At 45.3% G+C, this 26,028-nt stretch overlaps 1 protein-coding gene across 3 annotated transcripts in view; it reads left to right on the forward strand.

Moving 5' to 3' along the window:
- The window catches only part of LOC118362193 (A-kinase anchor protein 6-like), a 215,816-nt gene that overhangs the window by 184,459 nt on the left and 5,329 nt on the right, over nucleotides 1-26,028 (forward strand). For all 3 annotated transcript variants that reach the window (XM_052486435.1, XM_052486436.1, XM_052486437.1), the window contains exons 12-13: nucleotides 13,092-13,307; nucleotides 16,764-20,189. In XM_052486435.1, coding sequence (XP_052342395.1) covers nucleotides 13,092-13,307; nucleotides 16,764-20,189 — 3,642 coding nt within the window. The remainder of the gene's footprint in view (nucleotides 1-13,091; nucleotides 13,308-16,763; nucleotides 20,190-26,028) is intronic.

Genomic DNA, 26,028 nt, shown 5'->3' on the forward strand with positions numbered 1-26,028 from the left:
AGTAGAGGCTGTCAGTCAGATACATACAGTTCAGTTCTGTAGTTCTCTGGAGTAGAGGCTGTCAGTCAGATACATACAGTACTAGAGTAGAGGCTGTCAGTCAGGTACATACAGTACAGTGCTGTAGTGCTCTAGAATAGAGGCTGTCAGTCAGATGCATACAGTACTGTGCTGTAGTTCTCTAATGAACAGTAGACTACTGCTCGAAGTATTCAGATCCACATTTTGTTATTTTACAGCCTTATTCTAAAATTCATAAAATTATTTTTTTCCCCACATTTATCTCCACACAATACCTCATAATGACAAAGCGAAAACAGGTTTTTAGAAAATGTTGCTCATTTATTACAAATATTTACATAACTATTCAAACCCTTTGCTACGAGTCTCGAAATTGAACTCAGGTGCATCCGGTTTCGATTGATCATCCTTGAGATGTTTCTACAACTTGATTGGAGTCCACCTGTGGTAAATTGATTGGACATGATTTGGAACACAGTGGCCTCCATCTTTCTTAAATGGAAGATATTTGGAACCCCCAAGACTCTTCCTAGAGCTGGCAAACTTTGCAATCGGGTGAGAAGGGCCTTGGCCAGGGAGGTGACCCAGAACCCGATGGTCACTCTGAAAGAGCTCCAGAGTTCCTCTGTTGAGATGGGAGAACCTTCCAGAAGGACATCCATCTCTACCAATCAGGCCTTCATGGTAGAGTGGCCAGACGGAGGCCACTCCTCAGTAAAAGGCACATAACAGCCCACTTGGAGTTTGCCAAAAGGCACTTAAAGGACAATCAGACCATGAGAAACAAGATTGGTCTGATGAAACCAAGATTGAACTCTTTGGCCTGAATCGCAAGCGTCATGTCTGGAGGAAACCTTGCACCATCCCTACGGTGAAGCATAGTTGTGGCAGCATCATGCTGTGGGGATGCTTTTCAGCGGCAGGAACTAGGAGACTAGTCAGGATTAAGGGAAAGATGAACAGAGCAATATACAGACAGATCCTTAATGAAAACCTGCTCCAGAGCGCTCAGAACGACAGATTGTAGCGAAAGTTCACCTTCCAACAGGACAACGACCCTATGCGCACAGCCAAGACAATGTAGAAGTGGCTTCGGGACAAGTCTCTGAATGTCCTTGAGTGGCTCAGCCAGAGCCCGGACTTGAACCCAATCGAACATCTCTGGAGAGACCTAAAAATAGCTGTGCAGCAACGCTCCCTATCCAACCTGACAGAGCTTGAGAGGATCTGCAGAGAAAAATGGGAGAAACTCCCCAAATACAGATGTGACAATCTTGTAGCGTCTTACCCAAGAAGACTCGAGGCTGTAATCACTTCCAAACGTGCTTCAACAAAGTACTGAGTAAAGGGTCTGAATACTTATCTAAATGTGATATTTCAGTTAAAAAAATGTAATACATTTGCACATTTTTCTAAAAACTGTTTTTGCTTTGTCATTTAGGGGGTATTGTGTGTAGATTGATGAGAAAAAAGCTATTCGATACATTTTAGAGTAAGGCTGTAACGTAACAAAATGTGGAAAAAGTCAAGGGGCCTGAGTACTTTCTGAATTCACAGTATATCAAAATCATTATTTTTTGTGTGATTATTTGTTTTTCCAAACACAGAAAATCCAAAACAATATTATGGTACAATTTGAACCTGAAAATCATTCTAATGTTTCTAGAGCAATACTCGGTTGGAATATGGCGAATGTCAACACAAATAACATGTGAACTGGTCCCCATGTCTGATGCAGTGACGTCCAAAATACAGTATTACTCTATTCAGGATCTTTACCTGATTATCCTCTTGGAGAGTTTCTTCTGGGTGCATCACAAAGCATTAACCATCTCCCATCTAATCTTCATAACACGATTACCGCCACACTTAAAAAACGAACGCACCCAACCAAAACGCTTAAACACATTCAACTAGCAGTGGATCCCACGGTATACCTTCATCCAGGAAAATAAAGATCAAGCTGTGAGGATGTTGAAGAGGACGTAGCTAATACCTTATGAATAACACCCATTCATCCCCACTAATGTGAGAAAGCAAACAAATAACCTCAACATGATAATAATGCTATCAATTAGGGTATTTATGAGAGACTGTCAATGTAATAGGGGGCTATTCAAACTGGTCAGACACCAGAGGTATGTTCAAAACTAAAAACGCTGGGTGGGTCCGTCCGGTGTGCGTGTCCAGTAATGAGTGTGTCGTTCCAGCGCCGTCACCTGTCTGCTCCCCATTAAGACCTGATGAGAATCTAACGCTGCGTTTGGCGCTTCTCTCACATGTGAAGCTACGCAATCAGACAGCCCCTCTAATGTGGTTAGCACTTGGCAAAGAACAGGAGTTCTTTATTCCTAATCATGGAGAAAGTATTGATATTATATCTGAGCTGTCATATTTTATTAGCGGGACGCCGGCCACAGTAGCCTGGAATAACGTAGCGGCTCAGAGTGGGGGCTGTGCTGTAGGGAGGAGGTCAGTCAGAGAGAGGGGGTTGAAGGGTGTAGATGGACCCAGAGCAGGCAGAGAGATGAGAAGAGATTGGGCCTGACCCTCCAGGTGAGATCCTGGGCCCCACGTTGGCTTCTAGATACATTTTGTTTTTTAAACAAGGTAGAAACTGACGTTAGAGCTGATATCTCTAAATCTATGGTGGCATCTCACTGCTCTCAGAGTGTGGAGGAGATAGGGGGAGGTCACTGCAGTCTGTCATACAGACAAAGGAACTCCACTTGGAACAAGTCGGTAATCCATTTCTCTAGTCGAAAAATACTAAAAATAGAAATGAGGTTCTGGTGAGAATTAATAAATGGGATGGTTTGATTCTTGCTGCACGAGCCAAAGTTTGACCTCAGTGAAAATTGGGGCTTCTTACGGGGAGAGATTAAAACAAATTAGCTCTCTTTGCTTGAGATGGTAGGAGGGAGCAATTCAATGTGAACAGGGGGAGATAATTGTGAAATAGAACACTCTACGTCTTCCTCAGTGACATATTATCAATCTAATCCTTCTTTAAAACATTTCGTATTACAACAGATTATGGGGGAGGATGTTTGGTTTGTGGGCAAAATACTCATCCCTTAATGCCAAAGCTTGGCATGTAATCTGTGGGAATGTTTTCTAACTGATAGGCAATGTTTAACCTTCAAAAAGAAGCAATATGGTTGAGAGACAGTGGTGGGAGAAAGGTATTATTAAATGGAAGCTGTGACTAAATTGAACTGTCTGGCCCCCCAGAGCAGTCCGAACACAAAAGAGCCTAATTTTAGTCTCCCTCTGGGAAGTCTGGAATACCATATCTTAAAAGCCTTTTAATTCAATTAAACTGGGGTTATGGTATGGCTACATTATGAAGATGTCGTCTACTGGTTTCTCATTAATGCTGCTGTATGTATGTTGACAGGCGAAGGAAAGGCTGGATGCTGGGATGTTGTGCACTAAACTACTGTGTTTTGGCTTGCTGGTCAGTCCTGTTTGGTTTACTTGCATTGAGGCATCTTCAATTCACCTTATGCACGAAGTCTTGCCTTCCTACACCATCTTCAACCACACTAACAACAAGGGCATTTTGATGATATAGTGGCTATGCCGTTATGCTTCCTGAATTGAGATTCCATGTCAATATGTCAATATAAAATAGTACTTGTTGTCATAAGAAATCGAATCAGAAGTTTATTTGTCACGTGCGCTGAATACAACAGTATTACATACAACCTTACAGTAAAATGCTTACTTACAAGCCCTTAACCAACAGTGCAGTTTTTAAGTCAAAAATAGGTATTAGGTAAACAATAGATAAGTAAAGAAATTTAAAAAACAGTAAAAAATAACAGTTGCGAGGCTATATACAGATGGTACCAGTACAGAGTCAATGTGTGGGTGCACCGGTTAGTCGGGCTATTTGAGGTAATATGTACGTGTAGCATTATTTAAAGTGACACAATGCATAGTCCGGGCAGCCATTTGATTAGCTATTCAGCCTTTTGGTCCTAGACTTGGAGCTCCGGTACCGCTTGCCATGCGGTAGCAGAGAGAACAGTCTATGACTGGGGTGGCTGGAGTCTTTGACCATTTTTAGGGCCTTTCTCTGACACCGCCTGGTATAGAGGTTCTGGATGGCAGGCAGCTTAGCTCCAGTGATGTACTGGGCCGTGCGCACTACGCTCTGTAGTGCCTTGCGGTCGGAAGCTGAGCAGTTGCCATACCAGACAGTGATGCAACCAGTCAGGATGCTCTCGATGTTGCAGCTGTAGAAGTTTTTGAAGATCTGAGGACCCATGCCAAATCTTTTTTGTTTCCTTTGGGGGTATATGCTTTGTCATGCACTCTTCACGACTGTCTTGGTGTGTTTGGACCATTCTAGTTTGTTGGTGATGTGGACACCAAGGAACTTGAAGCTCTCAACCTGCCCCACTAGAGCCCCGTCAATGAGAACCTCTGACCTCCTCCCTATAGGCTGTCTCGTCGTTGTCAGTGATGCGGCCTACCACTGTTGTGTCGTCTGCAAACTTAATGATGGTGTTGGAGTCGTGCCTGGCCATGCAGTTGTGGGTGAACAGGGAGTACAGGAGGGGACTGAGCACGCACCCCTGAGGGGCTCCAGTGTTGAGGATCAGCGTGGCAGATGTGTTGTTACCTACCCTTACCATCTGGGGGCGGCCCGTCAGGAAGTCCAGGATCCAGTTTCAGATGGAGGTGTTTAGTCCCAGGATCCTTAGCTTAGTGATGAGCTTTGAAGGCACTATGGTGTTGAATGCTGAGCTGTAGTCAATGAATAGCATTCTCACGTAGGTGTTCCTTTTGTCCAGGTGGGAAAGGGCAGTGTGGAGTGCAATAGAGATTGCATCATCTGTGGATCTGTTTGAGCGGTATGCAAATTGGAGTGGGTCCAGGGTTTCTGGGATAATGGTGTTGATGTGAGCCATGACCAGCCTTTCAAAGCACTTCATGGCTACGGACGTGAGTGCTACAGGTCTGTAGTCATTTAGGCAGGTTACCTTAGTGTTCATGGGCACATTGACTATTGTGGTCTGCTTAAAACATGTTGGTATTATTGTTGGTTCGTCTGAGGGCATAGCGGGATTTCTTATAAGCGTCTGGGTTAGAGTCCCGCTCCTTGAAGACGGCAGCTCTACCCTTTAGCTCAGTGCGGATGTTGCCTGTAGTCCATGGTTTCTGGTTGGGGTATGTACTTACAGTCACTGTGGGGACAACTTCATTGATGCACTTATTGATGAAGCCAGTGACTGATGTGGTGTACTCCTCATTGCCATCGGAGGAATCCCGGAACATTATCCAGTCTGTGCTAGCAAAACAGTCCTGTTGCTTAGCATCTGCATCATCTGACCACAGGCACAATTCGGTGAAACATAAGATATTACAGTTTTTGATGTCCCGCTGGTAGGATATTCGTGATCGTACCTTGTCTAATTTGTTGTCCAATGATTGTACGTTGGCAAGTAGCATTAATGGTAAAGGCCTGTTTCCCATTCGCCGTTGGTGGATCCTTACAAGGCACCCCGCCCTGTGTCCTCTGTACCTGCATCTCTTTCTCCTGCCAATGATGGGGATATTGGCCTTGTCCAGTGTCTGAAGTACATCCTGTGCGTCCTGCTTGTGTTATAAAACATCTTTGTCTAATCCAAGGTGAGTGATTGCTGTCCTGATATCCCGAAGCTCTTTTTTTTGCCATAAGTTACGATGGCAGAAACATTATGTACAACATAACTTACAAATAACGTGAAGAAAAACACACACAATAGCACAATTGGTTAGGCGCCCGTACAACTGCTGCCATTTCTTCAGGCGCCATTTGTCCAAACTTCCACACTTATAAATACAATGAACATTCCAATTATGTATTGTAGCTTTTAGCCAACAATGTACGTCTGAACATTTAGATTGGAATCAACAGGGGGGCAGTTAGTTAGGATTTTAAAACACCTGTAATTTTTGTATTTATTACGGATCCCCATGATGCAGCAGATACTCTTCCTGGGGTCTAATTAAGATTAAGGCAGTTACATCACACAATTGTTCCAATAAACAGTAGATAATACAACACATTATTACACCACTAATCTACCACTACATATCAACAATATAAAATGTATAATACCACAATGTAACAATATTACAATGTACAGTATGTGTTTGTAGAAAGTGTGTGTGTGTTAGCGTGTGTGTCTCTTCACACTCTGCATTGTTCCATAATATGTAGTCTGTTTTTTTATCTTGATTTTATTGCTTCCTTGAGTTACTTGATGTGGAATAGAGTTCCATGTAGCCATGGCTTTGTGTAATAACATGCGTTGTCCAAAGTTATGTTCTGGACATGGGGACTCTGAAGAGACCCCTGGTGGCATGTCTTGTGGGTTTTGCATGGGTGTCTGAGCTGTGTGCTAGTCGTTTGAACAGACAGCTCAGTGCTTTCAGCATGTCAATACCTCTCACAAAGACAAGCAGTGATGCAGTCAATCTCTCCTCTACTTTGATCCAGGAGAGAGTGACATGCATCTTATTGATGTTAGCTCTCCATGTACATTTAAGGGCCAGCCGTGATGTTCTGTTCTGGGCCAACTGTAATTTGCCTATGTCCCTCTTTGTGGCCCTTGACCATATGACTGGGCAGTAGTCCAGGTGTGATAAAACTAGGGCCTGTAGGACTTGTTTTGTTGATAGCGATGTGAAGAAAGCAGAGAAGCTTTTTTATTACAAACAGACCTCTCCCCATCTTAGCTACCGTTGTGTCAATATGTTTTGACCATGACATTTACGCCAAACAGTTTAGTCTCCTCAATTTTCCTCAATTTCCACATTGCAAGATTCATTGCAAGATTGAGTTGAGGTTTAGCCAGCTGCCCTGGGGAATGCCCAACTCCACCTTGGTTATGTTGGAGAGGCTTCCATTAAAGAACACCCTCTGTGTTCTGTTAGACAGGTAACTTTTGATACATGATATAGCAGAGGATATAAAGCCATAACACATCTGTTTATTTTCAGTAGCAGTCATTTGCCCTACGTGTAGAGTACCCGTCCCCGCACCTACCCTATAAGCGTGCTGAAAGTCTGTTGTAATTTGTCTACTGTGAAATAGCATTGTATCTGGTCCAACACCATTTTTTTCAAAAGTTTACTAAGGGTTGATAGTAGGCTGATTGGTCGGCTGTTTGAGCCAGTAAAGGGTGATTTGCTATTCTTGGGCAGCGGAATGACTTTAGCTTCCCTCCAGGCCTGAGGGTACACAGGTTCCTGTTGGCTTAGATGTATCTCGTTATACAACCCCCTAACTATTTGTCAATCAGTCTATTACCCAAGCTAATTCCCTGTCAGACACTCAGGTGTCTTCCCAGTGTTGTATGAGAGAGAGAGAGAGAGAGAGAGAGAGAGAGAGAGAGAGAGAGAGAGAGAGAGAGAGAGAGAGAGAGAGAGAGAGAGAGAGAGAGAGAGAGAGAGAGAGAGAGAGAGAGAGAGACGCTGGCAGTAAGTGACAGAAAGGATTGAGCTGGAGGCAGTGAGTCTAAACTATGGGAATATGTGTGTGGGAACAAGAATTCATTACACTCATTTGAGATAACAAGTGCTTGTGGTTTTAATTGACTTAATCAACAAATAGAATTAATCAGAGATTTCTAATTAATGGTAATTGATTGAATATCCACTGGGTCACTGTCAGAGTTAAATCCCTGTTTCTGTTCCTTTCAACTGGAGGGCGTCTCGTTTGTCCTTGTCATCGCCATCTTGTCCACATGTATTGAAAATGGACAGACTGAGGATATAAAGGATAGAAGGAGAGCTGTCGATATGTCTTTTAGAGAACAGCAAACAACATTTTGCGACATACACTGACCACAATTTCTTCCCCAGTCTTATTGAACCACTGGCTGTAGAATGGTGTTATTTTGAGGTCTCTTTTTATTTTTTTTATAATTTCATATCATGGAGTAGTACTTTCTCTGAAAATTATTGTGGATTTTATTAGGGGAAATGTAACCAAAATCTCGCTCTTGAAGGTACAGTTGTAGGATCTTAATTCGCAGCAAGATAATCCTGCAGCAACAGGATTTGAACGTTTAGTCCATAATGTTGCTTGGTCTGTGGTTAGGCTACTAGCTGGCCAAAATGATCCTACATGAAATATGCAATACTGTTAACATAACTGTGTATTAGTGTGGGTTTTCAGTGAATGTATGTTCATCATGAAGCTCATCTGCATTTCCTGCCATGCAGGAAAATTCTCCGCAACAAAAGTGTTCAAAGTGTAGTTGTCACCTGAACTGTTGCACCTGTCCTTGTGCTTGTCTCCACCCCCTCCAGGTGTCGCCCATCTTCCCCACTTATCCCCTGGGTATTTATACCTGTGTTTTCTGTCTGTCTGTGCCAGTTTGTCTTGCTTGTTCAAGTCAACCAGCGTTTTGTCTCTGCTCTTGGTCCCCACTCCTGTACCCGCCAGCCTGACCACTTTGCCTGTCCCTGTCCCTGTCCCTGTCCCTGAGCCTGCCTGCTGTCCTGTACCTTTGCTCCACCTCTGGATTACCCACCTGAGCCTGCCTGCTGTCCTGTACCTTGGCCTCTACTCTGGATTATGGACCCCTGCCTGTCTTGTCGTTTGCCTGCCCCTGTGGTTACAATAACATTGTTAACTTCACAGTCTGCACTTGGGTCTTACCTTGATTCCTGATAGTTGTTGCATAGACACTATTAGAGGTCGACCGATTATGATTTTTCAACGCCGATACCGATTATTGGACGACCAGAAAAGCCAATACCGATGATTTAATTTTTTTTTTATAATAATGACAATTACAACAATACTGAATGAACACTTATTTTAACTTAATATAATACATCAATAAAATCAATTTAGCCTCAAATAAATAATGGAAAAACAAAGTGTTGGAGAAGAAAGTAAAAGTGCAATATGTGCTATGTAAGAAAGCTAACATTTAAATTCCTTGCTCAGAACATGAGAACATATGAAAGCTGGTGGTTCCTTTTAACATGAATCTTCAATATTGCCAGGTAAGAAGTTTTAGGTTGTAGTTATTATAGGAATTATAGGACTATTTCTCTCTATATCATTTGTATTTCATATACCTTTGACTATTGGATGTTCTTTTAGGCACTTTAGTATTGCCAGTGTAACAGTATAGCTTCCATCCCTCTCCTCGCTCCTCCCTGGGCTCGAACCAGGAACACAACGACAACAGCCACCCTCAAAGCAGCGTTACCCATGCAGAGTAAGGGGAACAACCAATCCAAGTCTCAGAGCGAGTGACGTTTGAAATGCTATTAGCGCGCACCCCGCTAACAAGCTAGCCATTTCACATCGGTTACAACAGCCTAATCTTGGGAGTTGATAGGCTTGAAGTCATAAACAGCGCAATACTTGACGCACAACGAAGAGCTGCTGGCAAAACGCACGAAAGTGCTGTTTGAATGAATGCTTACGAGCCTGCTGGTGCCTACCACCGCTCAGTCAGACTGCTCTATCAAATCATAGACTTAGTTATAACATAATAACACACAGAAATACGAGCCTTAGGTCATTAATTGGGTTGAATCCGGAAACTATCATCTTGAAAACAAGACGTTTATTCTTTCAGTGAAATACAGAACCGTTTCGTATTTTATCTAAGGGGTGGCATGCATTAGTCTAAATATTCCTGTTACATTGCACAACCTTCAATGTTATGTCATAATTACATACAATTCTGGCAAATTAGGCGTCCCAAACTGTTGCATATACACTGAGAGAAGTGACACAATTTCACCTGGTTAATATTGTCTGCTAACCTGGATTTCTTTTAGCTAAATATGCAGGTTTAAAAATATATACTTCTGTGTATTGATTTTAAGAAAGGCATTGATGTTTATGGTTAGGTACACATTGGAGCAACGATACGCACCGCATCGATTATATGCAACGCAGGACACGCTAGATAAACTAGTAATATCATCAACCACATGTAGTGATTATGATTGATTGATTGTTTTTTATAAGATAAGTTTAATGCTAGCTAGCAACATACCTTGGCTTACTGCATTCGCGTAACAGGCAGTCTCCTCGTGGAGTGCAATAAGAGGCAGGTGGATAGAGCGTTGAACTAGTTAACTGTAAGGTTGCAAGATTGAATCCCCCGAGCTGACAAGGTGAAAATATGTTATTCTGTCTCTGAACGAGGCAGTTAACCCACCGTTCCTCGGCCATCATTGAAAATAAGAATGTGTTCTTAACTGACTTGCCTAGTTAAATAAAGATTAAATAAAGGTGTAAAAATATATATATATATATATAAATCGGCCAAATCGGTGTCCAAAAATACTGATTTCCGATTGTTATGAAAACTTTAAATCGGCCCTAATTAATCGGCCATTCTGATTAATCGGTCGACTTCTAGACAGTATGGTTTTAATATCACAGATAGTCAAATTCACACAAGTTTTCAGTATGCACTATACCACCGTTTTTAAAATTAATTTAGGGCAGGTTTCCCAGTTCCAGATTACACCTAGTCCAAGACTAAAAAGCATTCTCAATGGATATTCTCAATTGAAAGAGCTTTTTAGTCCAGGACTAGGCTTAATCTCTGTTTAAGCAACCATCCCATGTTGAATGATCAAATTAAGATCCTACACCTCTACTGTAGACCTGCTTTTATGTAAAGAGGATGCATTGAGAGACAGAGATGCGTATTTGGGAGGTCTCCATTTGCCTGTGCTGTGATTACTGTACCTGCTCCAATAGGACTGGGTCTGCAACCCACTACAGATTAATACAGTACACAAGATGGATCATGCCCTGTGATAGAGTCCTGACTCCCGAGGAGCATGTGATGAGCTCTGAATAGCCATCTCTAATAGTCATCTCTAATAGTCATCTCTAACAGCCTCTAGATTGTGTTTCCAGCTCGACCGGGGCCGCATATTACCAGACAGCTGATCTTAAGATTCCTTTATTAAAAAACATCTGATAGGTGGTCTTGACAGACCAGTGAATTTGAGAGATGGCCGTTTTGGTTTTTGTTGTGTTTTTTTGGTTGGGCTTTGTGATGTCTGGATAAGGACAATAGAGCGTCTTGGAGAGAGGCCAGTTTTTTAGCAGCACTGACTGGTAGCCCGTCCCAAATCTCGGCTTGAAACGGACTCATTGTATGGTTCTCTCTCTCTGCATACAGGGGGAATGCAGACAGCCCACTCCACTGCTCCATGCATTTGGAAAAGCTTTTTAGCAAATATTGGCAGATACCCCTAGCCTCTATGTCAATAAGGACTCAATCAGGAGGGGAAATCAGTTTATGAAACGCAGCGATGCAGAAAGAATGGGGCCGAAGGAGTTGTGAGGAGGGTGTTTGGAAATGTAAAAAGCTTGATCTTCCAGTGGCCATTTAGCACGATGCTATTGGCCATAGTTGTAGCTTTCTAATCTAATCGTGTGGAGTCGTACTGTAGCGGATATGAATATGAGGTGTATTATTCGCTTGCCTTGACTTACCTGTAGGTACATAAGAACCAGTCTGAGAGAGAAACAAGCAACTTCAGGATCTACTGGTTCCCATTGCAATGAGCCTGTAGTGTGTCTGAGTGTGTATCTCAAATGACAACATGCACCCTGGTCAAAAGTAGAGCACTGTATAGGGAATAGGGTGGCATTTGGGATGGAGTTCATGTGTGTGTTTTTTAGTAATCTGTCAGTTGTCGAGGGGCTACTGACTCTCTAAACCCATGGCTATTGTACAGGGTAACTTTATCACTGACAACAACCTTCCCCCTTCCTCTCAGAACACAGCCATTGCATTTTGCAATCACATTACCTGTTTAAAAAGACCAGGGAGGGCTGTAAATATATGCTAAAACGGGGTGGAAACTGCTGAGAAAAATCCAATTTGAATGTAATAGTGTTTAATATTTATTGGAAAATGTAAAGAAAATGTAAGGGAATGCTTTTCAGAGCAAGCAGGATTTACATAAATTGTTCTTCCAATGTTTTTGTCCTTTTGCACACAGACAGGAAGGAGCATTGGTTCTCTAGTCACTATGCCATCGCTGCATATTTAAAAAGGCGGGTCTTGGCCTGGGCCACACACACATTGGTGTTTCACTGTTTAAGAAGGTGTTAGTATGTGTTGTGGTTGTTGCGGTTCCATTACATGGGACATCATACCACCACACACTGCAGCAGCTAGCGTATTGAAGTTAAAGCAGCCTACAGTGGGGGCTTTGCCCTTTTAATGTTGAATCTTTCTCCTCTTTATGGCACACATAAAAGGGGGTAGGAGCCTGATTTACATGCAATCCTGACAGGGCATATTGTTGTGGAGCCCTCATCAGTGGCGTAGGGGGGGTAGTCCGGGGCGTAGTGAGGGTAGTCCCAGGTCGCCCCTGAAGTGTGGCTGTGGAGGGAAAAGGAGAGGCTGGGACTGTGTCTCAAATGGTGCCCTATTCCCTAAACAGTGCACTACTTTTGACCAGGGGTTCTGGTCAAAAGCAGTGCACTATATAGGGAATAGGGTACCATTTGAGACACTGCGGGGTCTGGGTTGCATTAAGCCACATTTAAGCAAAACAGCAGCAGTAGTAGGAGCAGTAGGGAAAAGAAGCACGGCTTTAAAGAGAATAATAAAATGCTAATTTTAAAATCACACATTTGTAGGCTTTACAGAGAGAGGAAAAATATACCATAGCCATATTCAATTAAGTTCATTAGCAGGTTTTTGGCTGTTAATGGTTTGACAGCTTCGTCTAACTCTTTGAACTATAAAGACTCGTACACACATGCTGGTATTCATGACTTCTTCTCCTGAGTCCCCCACTCCCCACCATGGTGCCAATTAATATGGTTACAAAGGCTACTGTAACTAGGCCTCTTAAAACCTACTGTACACTATGAAATGTGCTCTAAAGGAGTATTCCAAACTTTTTACAGTTTTATGTTGACTCTCTTTTTCTCTCTCGCTCCATCTCTCCCTCTCCGCCTCGCTCTCTCACTCTCCTCCTTGTCCCTCTCCCTCTCCTCCTCTCTCCCCCTCCATCTCCCCTCCCTCTCCTCCACACCCTCCACTGCCCCCCTCTAGTCTCTGTGTCTGGAGGTACGTGGAAGGCGTAAGGGCGTGTCCTCTGTACTGAGGTTGTGCCAGAGGCTGCAGGAGCAGCAGAGTGTTTCAGACTCAGACCAACAGGCCCTGCAGCTTCAGCTGCTCACCGTCAACCTGGAGCGTCGCTGGGAGGCCATCGTCATGCAGGTGCTGCAGTGGCAGACACGCCTCCGGAGGTCCCTGGGGACAGATCAGGTGAGACCTCAGACATGCCTTGCATGGCACCACTTGGTTCAAATACTGTTAAGATACTGACCTGACACAATAGGGGAACTCAATAACGGTATGAGCAGTATACAGTTTATACGATATATAAGGTACCTCTCAGAGCAGATGAGACATCAGCCCAGCCTGGGTGGCACAACTCGGTTCCTGCAAGTCTGACTGTAAAGATACCCAATACAAGGGATGGGTGACTCCAGTCCCCAAGGGACCTTGGGTGTCTGCTGCTTTTCTCACTTAATTGCAGAATTGACCACTTAGATACAGCTGGTCACGTGGATACACAGGGCGGCAAATAACCTAGCTGTTAAGAGCGTTGGGCCAGTAACCGAATGTTCGCTGGTTCGAATCCCCGAGCTGACTAGGTGAAAAATCTGTCGATGTGCCCTTGAGCAAGGCACTTAACTCTAATTGCTCCTGTAATTTGCTCTGGATAAGAGTGTTTGCTAAATGACTCAAATGTACATTTATATACTAGCAGCTAGCTATACATTCCGTTTCAGTCATAAAAGTTCAGTTTATACCCTCTAAAGAAGCCCCAACTCTAGAGTGACCTATTTATGAGTTGTATTATTCCTCTCAAAGTGAACTGTCCAGGAGTAAGTTATTTAGGCCGGAGAAAAAGAAGATAATGCAGTGCCTGGTAATAATGTAGTGCACTGTAACTATAATGGAGTAATACTAGTGATGTATACGGCAGGGAAAGTGGCTGTGGTACATTTGGATATACGGGCTACGTACCAAATGGCACCCTTTTCCTATAGTGAGCTACTTTTGACCAGGGCCCAAAGGAATAGGTTGCCATTTCAAGTCAAATCAAACTTTATTCGTCACACGCGCCAAATACAACAAGTGTAGACCTTACCGTGAATTGCTTACTTTTGGTACGCAGCCTTGGATATATGAAAGGAGGGGGACGGGCGGCTGGTTGGAGATGGTCCCTTCCCATCTGACTGAACCCAGCATTGAACCCACTCCATCAGCAGGTGGTGTTGCCAAATAATCATTGACTGACGTTAATGTGTTAAGTGCACCATTCTTCCACGAGATATTCCATCATTTGGTATTTTGTTGATGGTGATGGAAAATGCCGTCTCTGGCACTGCTCCAGAATCTTCCATAAGTGTTCAATTGAGTTGAGATCTGGTGACTGAGAAACACACACACACCCTTTTAAAACCCGCTATGCTCCTATGAGAACCCTCTTTCAAAAACACTGAGATCTCTTCTTCTAGTCATGGTAGCCAAAAGAATGGGTAACTGGGCATTTTTATACATGACCCTAAGCATGATGGGATGTTAATTTCTTAATTAACTCACAGCTGTGGTTCACACCTGTGTGGAAGCACCTGCTTTCTATATACTTCCCTCATTTGCTTAAGTGTTTCCTTTATTTTGGCAGCTACCTGTATGATCTCAAGGCATGCCTTCACAATGCGACTCTATAGCCATTGATTACATTCTATACAGTACATAGGCTCAACCCCAGCCGTTCTACATTTCTACAGTGGGATATCTGGCAGTGTGAGACTATTCTATACACAATCCCCATTTTGCTCATGAATGCGTAATGGCACAAGGCTCAGCTCCAAATTTAGCAAATAGAGGCTTGTTAAAAAGTGGTTAGAGTAGTACATGAGTAGTTGCTCTGTAAGGTACCGGTGTTTCCATCAGTCTGTTTATGTAATGTGGAGAACAGATGGAATCGCCGTTATATCTGTAACTCAGTAGAATGGCCGCCACAACCAACACCTCTTCTATTCTCATGTAGATTAGATGGACATCTTCACACATAGTCCATAGTCTCTCTCTCTGTGCTCTCGTCCGCATTCCTGGAGGACAGCAACGTGCTACTGTGGACCGGGGTAGGGGTTAATCCAGCCAATTCAGGAGGTGAATTGAAGTACATGAATTAAAGTGTGAAAAATGCCCTTCGAAAACTATCCCCAAAGAAAATCCCCCATAGAAACCGAAATGTAACGTTATGACTCACTACCTGACTGCATCCCTGCTGTGATGGAAGCTTCATCCTCAGCTCCTGTACAAAATCCCAATGCAGGCAGGGTTTTTGGGTTGGTTGTCCACTCTGTTATAACCACTCCAGTGCAACAGGAAGAGAAGACAAATAGCAAAAGCCACTAGAAATCTGACCTTGCAGGCTGAAGTGCAATTTCACCGGGAGGATGTGTTCAGAATAGGGGAGAAACATAACACATATTCGCTGGATTTTGTTTCTAAATGAAATACTGTGCTCAATGATAAAACGGCTGTGGCCACGACAGTCCCTTCTGTAGACACCGGCCCCACACTCTGAGACATTGCAGGGCTAGCAGGGCCCGCCTTTTCTAGCGTTTGTGAAAATGAGAACGTTTTTCAACTTGGGTATTTTGAGAGCCCTCCTCTGTTACCATTCCATGTGGCGCGGAGGTGTGTGAAAAATATCATGTTTAAAGGCAATCATTCTCCTGTCAGTAAGGGGATTCTTGTCTTATTAGTTTCTCATATAGTGCCCAATAAGACTGCCTAGCCTGTGTTCCTTGTGTGTTCCTTGTGTGCTCCCGGTGACCATTTAGTTCAATACTATATGTGTGTTATTAAGGTGTGTTATTAATGCTACAGGTGATGGCTTTAGTTCAGATATCTCCTGAGCACTAAGGTCATCTTAAAGGGGTCATCTACAGTACAGACAACAACAAAGCGGACACTGTACCACTGTTTTGGTAAACAGTGGCGGAGGGTGGACGAACAATGGTCGCGGTGGAAACTCACCCCTGATTAGTTAGTTAGTTAGATAGTTGCTTGGTGCAACGTTTAGTCCTGTTGTCTAGGTTAGCTGAGGCAGCTAGCGCAGAGATAATCATTATTTTGATTTGATTAGACTGATTGATTGTTCTCACAACGGAAGGTTTTATCCTGCATTAGCAATCCCAGCTTCGAGTCATTAGGATTTTCCTTATCAGCAAGTAGAGAATAAACAGAAATCTAATAAAAATTCATTGCACCGGGTGTGCCACATAGCAAGCGTTAGATTTACCACTTTATTAGATTAATGAGATAAAAATGGCTAATATAAATAGGCCCTCTCTCTTATATTAACGAGATGCCAAGCAATTTGTATAATTGTGTCCTCCTTAGCAAAATGTCTGTGTCTAAGCACATTTCAAGACAATGGCACTTTGTTTGAGAGTTGTGCTATGGAATGCATTGCTTTTTAAATACTCTGATTATGTGATTTAGAATCCTGCCTAAAATGTAAAGTACTGTATGCATAATTTTTTTCAAAAGATATCATTTGATTTCAGTTATTAATACAGTATAAAAAAAACAGGATACATTTTTTGATTGATTTCAGAAGTGAACCTGGTCATTTCAATCATTTTGAACCATTTCATTTGAGCTTCTCCCTTTTATCTCTCTGTCTCTTGGAAGGTCCCAGGGAACCTTGTGGAGGCTGGTCTCATGGACCTCCACGGCCCAGCAGAGGACTCCTGGGAGTGGGATGAAATGGACATGACTATTGTGGAGCACATGGAGCCACAGGAATTTGATGACAAACAAAACGCTGAATGTGATTCAGGTCCAGGATCCCCCGGGGCCAGTTTAGACTATGACAAGTCCGAGGCGAGCCTGCATGTTACTCAGCGAGGAATATTCTTGAGCGAATCATCCACAGTGATGCCTCTGTCTTCTCAGCATCCCAGTGTCTATCAGGTGTACAACCTGCATAATGTAGAGCTCTACAGACAGCCTCAATTCCCCTCCGTACACAAGACCTCTTCTCCAGCCAAAGCTGGGAGGAAGCAGCCTCTTCTGAAGAGCCTGAGCAAAGACTCCTCCTTCTCATCTGTGGAGTCCTTGCCAGACCTCCTAGGGGGACTGCTCGGCGGGGGGATGCATGGGGGCCGTGGCGAGTCCGCCCGCAGATCAGAGAGCGAGAGCGGGATAGTCAGCGAGGGCGACACAGAGACCACGGCCAACTCCGAGATCTGTCTGGAAGACCCCAGGAGAAGGGGCAGCACCTCCCTCACACCGCCCACAGGAGACGACTCGCCTGGGGAAAAGGACGAAGAGAGGGACAGGGTGTGTGATGAGGACATTGACAGGATCCTGGAGCGGGCCAACAATGTAGCTCTGTATGGGGACTGTGTGGCTGTCACGGCACTGAGAGACATAGACAGAGACCAAAGTAGATCCAAAGCAGGGAAGAAGAGGAGAGGAGGAGAGGAGGGATGTGGAGGAGGGGAGAACTGGAGGAGACACAGGAGAGAGCCTAATGTTGAGATCCTGATCAACGGACGTGGCTTCTGCTCTGACACTGAGGAAGATGAGACTCACGATGAGAGGAGAGTGACAGGAGGGAAGGGCCGTAGAGACGGAGAGCTTCCCCATCTGTCCCAGGGGTCGTCCCTGGAGTCCCTGTATGCAGCGGGGGAGCTATTTCCATCCGGCAAAGACACTCTGCAGCGCTCCATGTCTCTAGAGAGCTGGCTGGCCCCATGTAAGAGCTGGGAGAAGGCCGAGGGAGAGGGAGATGGAGGCAGCCAGGGCAGCCTGAGGGAGCTGGGCCTGGGCATCGGAGCCATGGAGCCCACAGGGGAACTGAGCCGTAGGACTCTAGAGCTCCTCAAACGCCTGGAGAACATCCAGACCCCGCTACACGACCTGAAAATGACACGCAGCATCTCTGACATCACCCTGCTGAGCAGCAAGTCCCTGCGCCTCCCAGGGGCCGGATATGGATCTGGGGGGCCCGGGCATGCTGGGCGCCTCTCCGGGGGCCGGGGTGGTCCCCCCTCCTCAGTCAACGAGAGCTCGGCGGCGTCTCTGACGGAGCTGAGCAGCACGGAGGACTCGTCAGTGGGCTCTGAGGACCTGGCTGTGCTTAGGAACCGCTGCTGTCTGCTGGACTCCAATGCCTCCTTCAGGAAGCACAACCACCGGGCCCAGCCGGCAGGTCATCATGGAGGTCACAGGGGTCACGACGAGGCGGACGCCAGCATCAGCATGGTGGTCAACGTGTCGTGCACCTCGGCCTGTACGGACGACGAGGACGACAGTGACCTTCTGTCCAGTTCCACGCTGACCCTGACTGAGGAGGAGCTGGGTATCAAGGAGGACGAGGAGGAGGACTCTTCAGTTACCTCTGAGGAGGAGTACACGGAGGGCTCCTTCGCCCTGGGCCTGGAGTACATGAAGAACGAGTTCCACAACTGGATCCAGAAGCCCTCCCGCTCCCAGCAGCAGTCCCAGTCCGGCTCCGGCAGAGACAAGAACCAAGGGGATGACCCTCTAGGGGACGAGCTGCAGTGTGGCACCCTTTCCAGAGATAACACTAGCAGGCCGTCTGTAGGCAACGAGCGCCGCTCCTTCCTGAGCCCCACGGCGCTGAGGCTGCTTGAGTCCCACACCAACAGCATCGTGAAAAAGGAGTGTCTCCAAGGGCGGGACGTGGGGGACACCAACAGGAAGAACGCCACAAGGAGCTACATTAGCCAGTTTGTAGATGACATGGAGAACGGGAACGTGGACAACTCTCATATCAAAGGGAAGGATGAGGACGATGAGCTGTTGAGAGAGGAGGGGAGCCTCTTCACCATGAAAGGGGAGTCCTTCAAAGAATTCTATGTGAACGAGTCATCGATGAATGGAGGGGGGGACCAAAGAGGGGGTATGATCACGTCCACCACGCCTTCTTCATGTGAGACGCTGTCCCATCTCCAGGCCAAAGAGTCATCTCTGGAGGGCCAGCTCCGAGGGGAGATCCCCTGCCACAGCTCCAGCCACACTTCCCCCTCTCTCTCTCCCCTGGAGGACTGCCGGGGGTCCCACCAACACCACATCCTCCAGAGACCACCACACTCTGGGAACAACAGCCAGGAGAACCTCTTCTCCTCCTTCCTCAGTGATGTCCACACCCAGCAGAGCAGACGAGAGGACGGCTCCAACCCGGGCCCAGACCCCAACTCAGACCGCCCCTGCTGCAGCCACCCCCACCCCCAGCCTCCCCCACGCAAGGACCAGAAGAGCCAGGAGAACGTGCACAACTTTGTGATGGAGATCATTGACATGGCTTCTGTGGTTCTGAAGAACAAGGAGAGCCAGGCGGAAGACCAAGAGAGACCTGGACAGACTGGAGCCCAGATCAGGGACAAGGTCCTGGAGCACTCCCACCGGCCCATTCACCTCCGCAAGGGAGACTTTTACTCCTATCTGTCCCTCTCCTCCCACGACTCAGACTGTGGAGAGGTCAGCGTCTGCTTAGACAGCAAAAGCACCACCCCCTTACTGTCGACTACCCCAGACATCCGGGACGAGGAGATGCTGTTCGAGGCCTGCACTGAGGAAGTGTACCTGGGACCTCCTCTCTGCTACAGCATGGCCATCACCAAGAGGCCCAGGAGGCACAGTCCCAAACTAATGGACTACTATTCCTCCTCTCCCTCTGCCCAGAGTCAGAGCCAAGCACCTCTGCCTGCATGCAATGAATACCAAAAAGCACATGGTATTTCTCCTGGAAGTATAGCTGAGAGCCAGCTACAGTGCCATAATGAGGCTTCTTATCTTAATCCGTTACCATGTGAAACTCTGATAGACACTGTTGAATGTTTAGCAGATACTGAAATGCTTGAATCCAATATTTCCCCTGTAATGACTAAGATAAGAGTCTCTTGCTCCAGTACAAATCCTTTAAAAGAGGAAGGCAGCCTCTGTATTAATCCTAAAATTAACTGTCCCCCGATAAGAAAGTGTGATAGAGATGAAAAAGGGCCTTCTTCACAGTGGATGAAACAGAAGAGTGCCAGGAAAGGCCACAGCTCTCTCCAGGAAGTCAAGTCAACTCATAAACAGCAACAGGTGAGTTTAGACATTATACCCACCCTTCTATCTCGCGGTAATGGGACTGGTGTGCATTTCAGTCTGTATGTATTCATACCTTCGTTCATCCCCTCCCCTCCCTCCTCCGCCTCTTCTTCCCCTGAAGTGTCGATGGAAGAGGGATTTGCCTAGAATCCTCCGGGTTAAGAATGTTAAGGTCTACGGAACAGAATAATCATAATCAGTCAGATTATATTATGATTCATAAGCAAGAATTCCTGGCGAAGAATCATTACTTTATTTCATGACTGAATTAGCATGTGTTTGTGTTCTTTTAAGCGGTTTCTCTATTTCATATGCTAAGTTGCCAGGGCTCTGGCTGCTCTCTTCAGAAACCTGATGCCTGACCTTCTACCACACTATTCTTTGTCTGTGTCAATTGTTGAATAATTAAGTGATTACCTTGTAAACTGCCGTAATTCTAAAAACATCCAACAAAGGAAGCTAAAAGGTGGGGTAGTTTGGGCTGGTGTGGACATAATGATTCTTCTACGGGCAGGAAATGTAATTGATACACAGATCTTTACAAACAGATTCTTCAAATCATTTTTTTTTGTCACATGCGCCGAATACAACAGATGGTAGACCTTACCATGAAATGCTTACTTTACAAGCCCTTAACCAACAATTCATTTAAAGAAATAGAGACTAAAAATAACAAGGCTTTGTGCAGGGGATACCGGTACGGGGATACAGGTTAGCTGAGGTCATTTGTACATGTCGGTAGGGTTAAAGTGACAATGCATAGATAATAAACAGCAAGTAGCAGCGGTGTTACAACAAAGTGGGGAGGGCAGGGGGCAATGTAAATAGTCTGGGTGGCCATTTGATTAATTGTTCAGCAGTCTAGAAGCTGTTGAAGGAGCCTTTTGGACCCACAGTGGCAAGAAAAAGTATATGAACCCTTTGGAAATACCTGGATTTCTGCATAAAATTGTAATAAAATTGAATCTGATCTTCATCTAGGTCACAACAATAGACAAACACTGCTTAAACTGATAACACACAAACAATTATACGTTTTCATGTCTTTATTGAACACATTGTGTAAACATTCACAGTGCAGGGTGGGAAAAGTATGTGAACCCTTGGATTGAATAACTGGTTGACCCTCCTTTGGCAGCAATAACGTCAACCAAATGTTTTCTGCAGTTGCGGATCAGACCTACACAACGGTCAAGAGGAATTTTGGACCATTCCTCTTTACAAAACTATTTCAGTTCAGCAATATTCCTGGGGATGTCTGGTGTGAACTGCTCTCTTGAGGTCATGCCACAGCATCTCAATCGGGTTGAGGTAAGGATTCTGACTGGGCCACTCCAGAAGGCATATTTTCTTCTGTTGTTGTTGAGTTTTGGATCATTGTCCTGCTACATCACACAACTTCTGTTGAGCTTCAATTGGCGGACAGACAACATTCTCCTGCAAAATGTCTTGATAAACTTGGGAATTGATTTTTCAGTTAATGATAGCAGGCTGTCCAGGCCCTGATGCTCCCTCCACTATACTTTACAGTAGGGATGAGGTTTTGATGTTGGTGTGCTGTGCCTCTTTTTCTCCACACATAGTGTTGTGTGGTCCTTCCAAACAACTCGACTGTAGTTTCTTCTGTCCACAGAATATTTTGCCAGTAGCGCTGTGGAACATCCAGGTGCACTTTTGCAAACTTCAAACGTGCAGCAATGTTTTTTTTGACAGCGGTGGCTTCTTCTGTGGTGTCCTCCCATGAACACCATTCTTGTTTAGTGTTTAACGTATTGTAGACACGTCAACAGAGATGTTAGTATGTTCTAGAGATTTCTGTAAGTCTTTAGCTGACACTAGGATTCTTCTTAACCTCATTGAGCATTCTGCGCTGTGCTCTTGCAGTCATCTTTGCAGGACGGCCACTCCTAGGGAGAGTAGCAACAGTGCTGAACTTTCTTCATTTAAAGACAATTTGTCTTACCGTAGACTGATGAACCTCAAGGCTTTTAGAGATACTTTTATATCCCTTTCCAGCTTTATGCAAGTCAACAATTCTGAGATCTCTTTTGTTCGAGGCATGATTCTCATCAGGCAATGCTTCGTGTGAATAGCAAACTCAAATTTTGTGAGTATTTTTATTCAGATCAAATTTGATGACCAATTTATGCAGAAATCTAGGTAATTCCAAACAGTTCATATACTTTTTCTTGCCACTGTAGACTTGGTGCTCCGGTACCACTTGCCGTGCGGTAGCAGAGAGTCTATGACTTCGGTGACTGTAGTCTTTGACAATTTTTTGTGCCTTCCTCTGACTCCGCCTAGTATATACTGTAGGTACTGGATGGGAGGAAGCTTGGCCACTACAGCACGTTGATGTTAATCGGGGCCGGTTCGACCCTCCCTTTCCTGTAGTCCACGATCAGCTCTTTTGTCTTGCTCACATTGAGGGAGAGGTTGTTGTCCTGGCACCACATTGCTAGGTCTCTGACCTCCTCCCTATAGGCTGTCTCATTTTCACAAAGTCCCGAAACCTGAAGGATCTGGAGAAGGTCTGTATGGAGGAGTGGGCCAAAATCCCTGCTGTAGTGTGTGCAAACCTGGTCAAGAACTACAGGAAATGTATGATCTCTGTAATTGCAAACAAAGGTTTCTGTACCAAATATTAAGTTCTGATTTTCTGATGTATCAAATACTTATGTCATGCAATAAAATGCAAATTAATTACTTAAAAATCATACAATGTGATTTTCTGGATTTTGTTTTAGATTCCATCTCTACCAGTTGAAGCGTACCTATGATAAAAATTACAGACCTCTACATGCTTTGTAAGAAGGAAAACCTTCTTGCCACTGTACATACAGAGAAAATAGTTGGCCCGAGAATTGAACCCTGTGGCGCCCCCATAGAGACTGGCAGAGGTCCGGACAGCAGGCCCTCCGATTTGACACACTGAACTCTATCTGAGAAGTAGTTGGTGAACCAGTTGAGGCAGTCATTTGAGAAACCAAGGCTGTTGAGTATGCCTATAAGAATACGGTGATTGACAGAGTCAAAAGCCTTGGCCAGGTCGACGAAGACGGCTGCACAGTACTGTTTTTTATCGATGGTGGTTATGATATCATTTAGGACCTTGAGCGTGGCTGAGGTGCACCCGCGATAAACTCGGAAACCGGATTGCATTGCGGAGAAAGTACGGTGGGATTAAAGACAGTCAATGATCTGTTTGTTCACTTGGCTTTTATAGACTTTTGAAGACTTGGGCCAGTTGCTGCGGGGGGTGCAGAGCTGTTGGCCAGGGTTGGGGTAGCCAGGTGGAAAGCATGGCCAACTGTTGAGAAATGCTTGTTGAAATTCTCGATTATCGTGGATTTATCGGTGGCGACAGTTTCCAAGCCTCAGAGCAGTGGGCAGCTGAGAGGAGGTGCTCTTATTCTCTGTGGACTTTACAGTGTCCCAAAACATTTTGGAATTAGTGCTGCAGGATGGAAATTTCCGTTTGAAAAAGCTAGCCTTTGCTTTCCTAACTGACTGTGTATATTGGTTACTGACTTGCCTGAAAAGTTGCATGTCGCGGGGACTATTCGAAGCTCGTGCAGTGCGCAACAGGATGTTTTTGTGCTGGTCAAGGGCAGTCAAGTCTGGAGTGAACCAAGGGCTATATCTGTTCTTAGTTCAACATTTTTTTGAAACGGGCATGCTTATTTAGGATCAAATCAATGCAACAGGTCAGCACCTCAGGAGTAAATGTCAGTTGGGTTTTCATAGCCGATCATTGAGTATCTCTACCGCTCCTGCTGTCTCTAGAGAGATGAAAACAGCAGGTCTGGGACAGGTAGCACGTCCGGTGAACAGGTCAGGGTTCCATAGCCGCAGGCAGAACAGTTGAAACTGGAGCAGCAGCATGGCCAGGTGGACTGGGGATGGCAAGGAGTCATCAAGCCAGGTAGTCCTGAGGCATGGTCCTAGGGCTCAGGTCCTCTGAAAGAAAGAAAGAAAGAAAGAAAGAAAGAAAGAAAGAAAGAAAGAAAGAAAGAAAGAAAGAGAAAGAAAGAGGAAGAGAATTCGAGTTAGAGAGAGCATACTTAAATTCACACAGGACACCTGATAAGATAGGAGAAATACTCCAGATACAACAGACTGGCCCTAGTCCCCCGACACATAAACTACTACAGCATAAACACTGGAGGCTGAGACAGGAGGGGTCGGGAGACACTGTGGCCCCATCCGATGATACCCCCGGACAAGGCCAGGATATAACCCCACCCACTTTGCCAAAGCACAGCCCCCACACCAACTTACGACAGACCCGACACCAACTTACCACCAATTTACCATCTTGAGGCCAGGCCGAGTATAGCCCACAAAGATCTCCGCCACGGCACAACCCAAGGGGTGGTGCCAACCCAGACAGGAAGATCACGTCAGTGACTCAACCCACTCAAGTGACGCACCCCTCCAAGGGACAGCATGGAAGAGCACCTGTAAGCCAGTGACTCAGCCCCTGTAATAGGGTTAGAGGCAGAGAATCCAAGTGGAGAGAGGGGAACCGGCCAGGCAGAGACAGCAAGGGTGGTTCGTTGCTCCAGTGCCTTTCCGTTCACCTTCACACTTCTGGGCCAGACTACAATCATAGGACCTACTGAAGAGATGAAGACTTAAAGGTTGAAACTGAGTCTGCGTCTCTCACATGGGTAGGCAGACCCTTCCATAAAAATGGAGCTCTATAGGAGAAAGCCCTGCCTCCAGCTGTTTGCTTAGAAATTCTAGGGACAGTTAGGAGGCCTGCTTCTTATGACTGTAGTGTACGTGTAGGTATGGTGAGGAAGGTGAGGTGAGGAAGGCACTTTTGAAGAACAACCAGGCACCTTCTACTAACAGATGAGGTCAGTATCCTTCCAGGATACCAGAGCCAGATCGATTAGAAAGACCTGCTCGCAGGAGTGTTTTAGGAAGCGTTTGACAGTGATGAGGGGTGGCCTGCTGAGATCCTGGTTGAAAACAGCTGAGGTGTATTTAGAGGGCAAGTTGGTCAGGATGATATCTATGAGGGTGCCCATGTTTATGGATTTGGGGATGTACCTGGTAGGTTCCTTGATAGCTTGTGTGAGATTGAGGGCATCGAGCTTAGATTGTAGGATGGCCGGGGTGTTAAGCATATCCCAGTTTAGGTCACCTAAAAGTACGACCTCTGACGATAGATGGGGGGCAATCAATTCACATGGGCATAGACATGGATAGTAGGACTGAACTCTGCAGGCTATCTCTACAGTAGATTGCTACTCCGCCCCCTTTAGCGCTCTATCTTGATGGAAAATGTTGTAATTGGGGATGGACATTTCAACATTTTTCAGACACGGCTAGGACATCAGGGTTGGCGGAGTATGCTAAAGCAGTGAATAAGGTAAACTTAGGGTGGAGGCTTCTGATGTTAACATGCATGAACCCAAGGCTTTTCCGGTTACAGAAGTCAACAAATGAGAGCCGCTTGGGGACACACAGGGCCTGGGTTAATCTCTACATCACCAGAGGAACAGAGGAGGAGTAGGATAAGGGTACGGCTAAAGGCTGTAAGAACTGGTTGTCTAGTGCGTTCGGAACAGAGAGTAAAAGGAGCAGACTTCAGGGTGTGGTAGGATAGATTCAGGGCATAATGCACAGACAAGGGCATGGTAGGGTGCAAGTACAGTGGAGGTAAACCTAGGCATGGAATGACGATGAGAGAGGCTAGGGGCTGATATTGCGCTGTGCAGACTGGCATATATTATCCGGGCTATCCGGGCTAAAGTGGCTGGTGTCTGTGCTAAAGGTAAAGACTGCTAGCAGTAGCTAACAATGACTAAATAACTAGAAC

The sequence above is a fragment of the Oncorhynchus keta genome, chromosome 29, assembly GCF_023373465.1.
Source record: "Oncorhynchus keta strain PuntledgeMale-10-30-2019 chromosome 29, Oket_V2, whole genome shotgun sequence".
Classification (NCBI taxonomy): domain Eukaryota; kingdom Metazoa; phylum Chordata; class Actinopteri; order Salmoniformes; family Salmonidae; genus Oncorhynchus; species Oncorhynchus keta.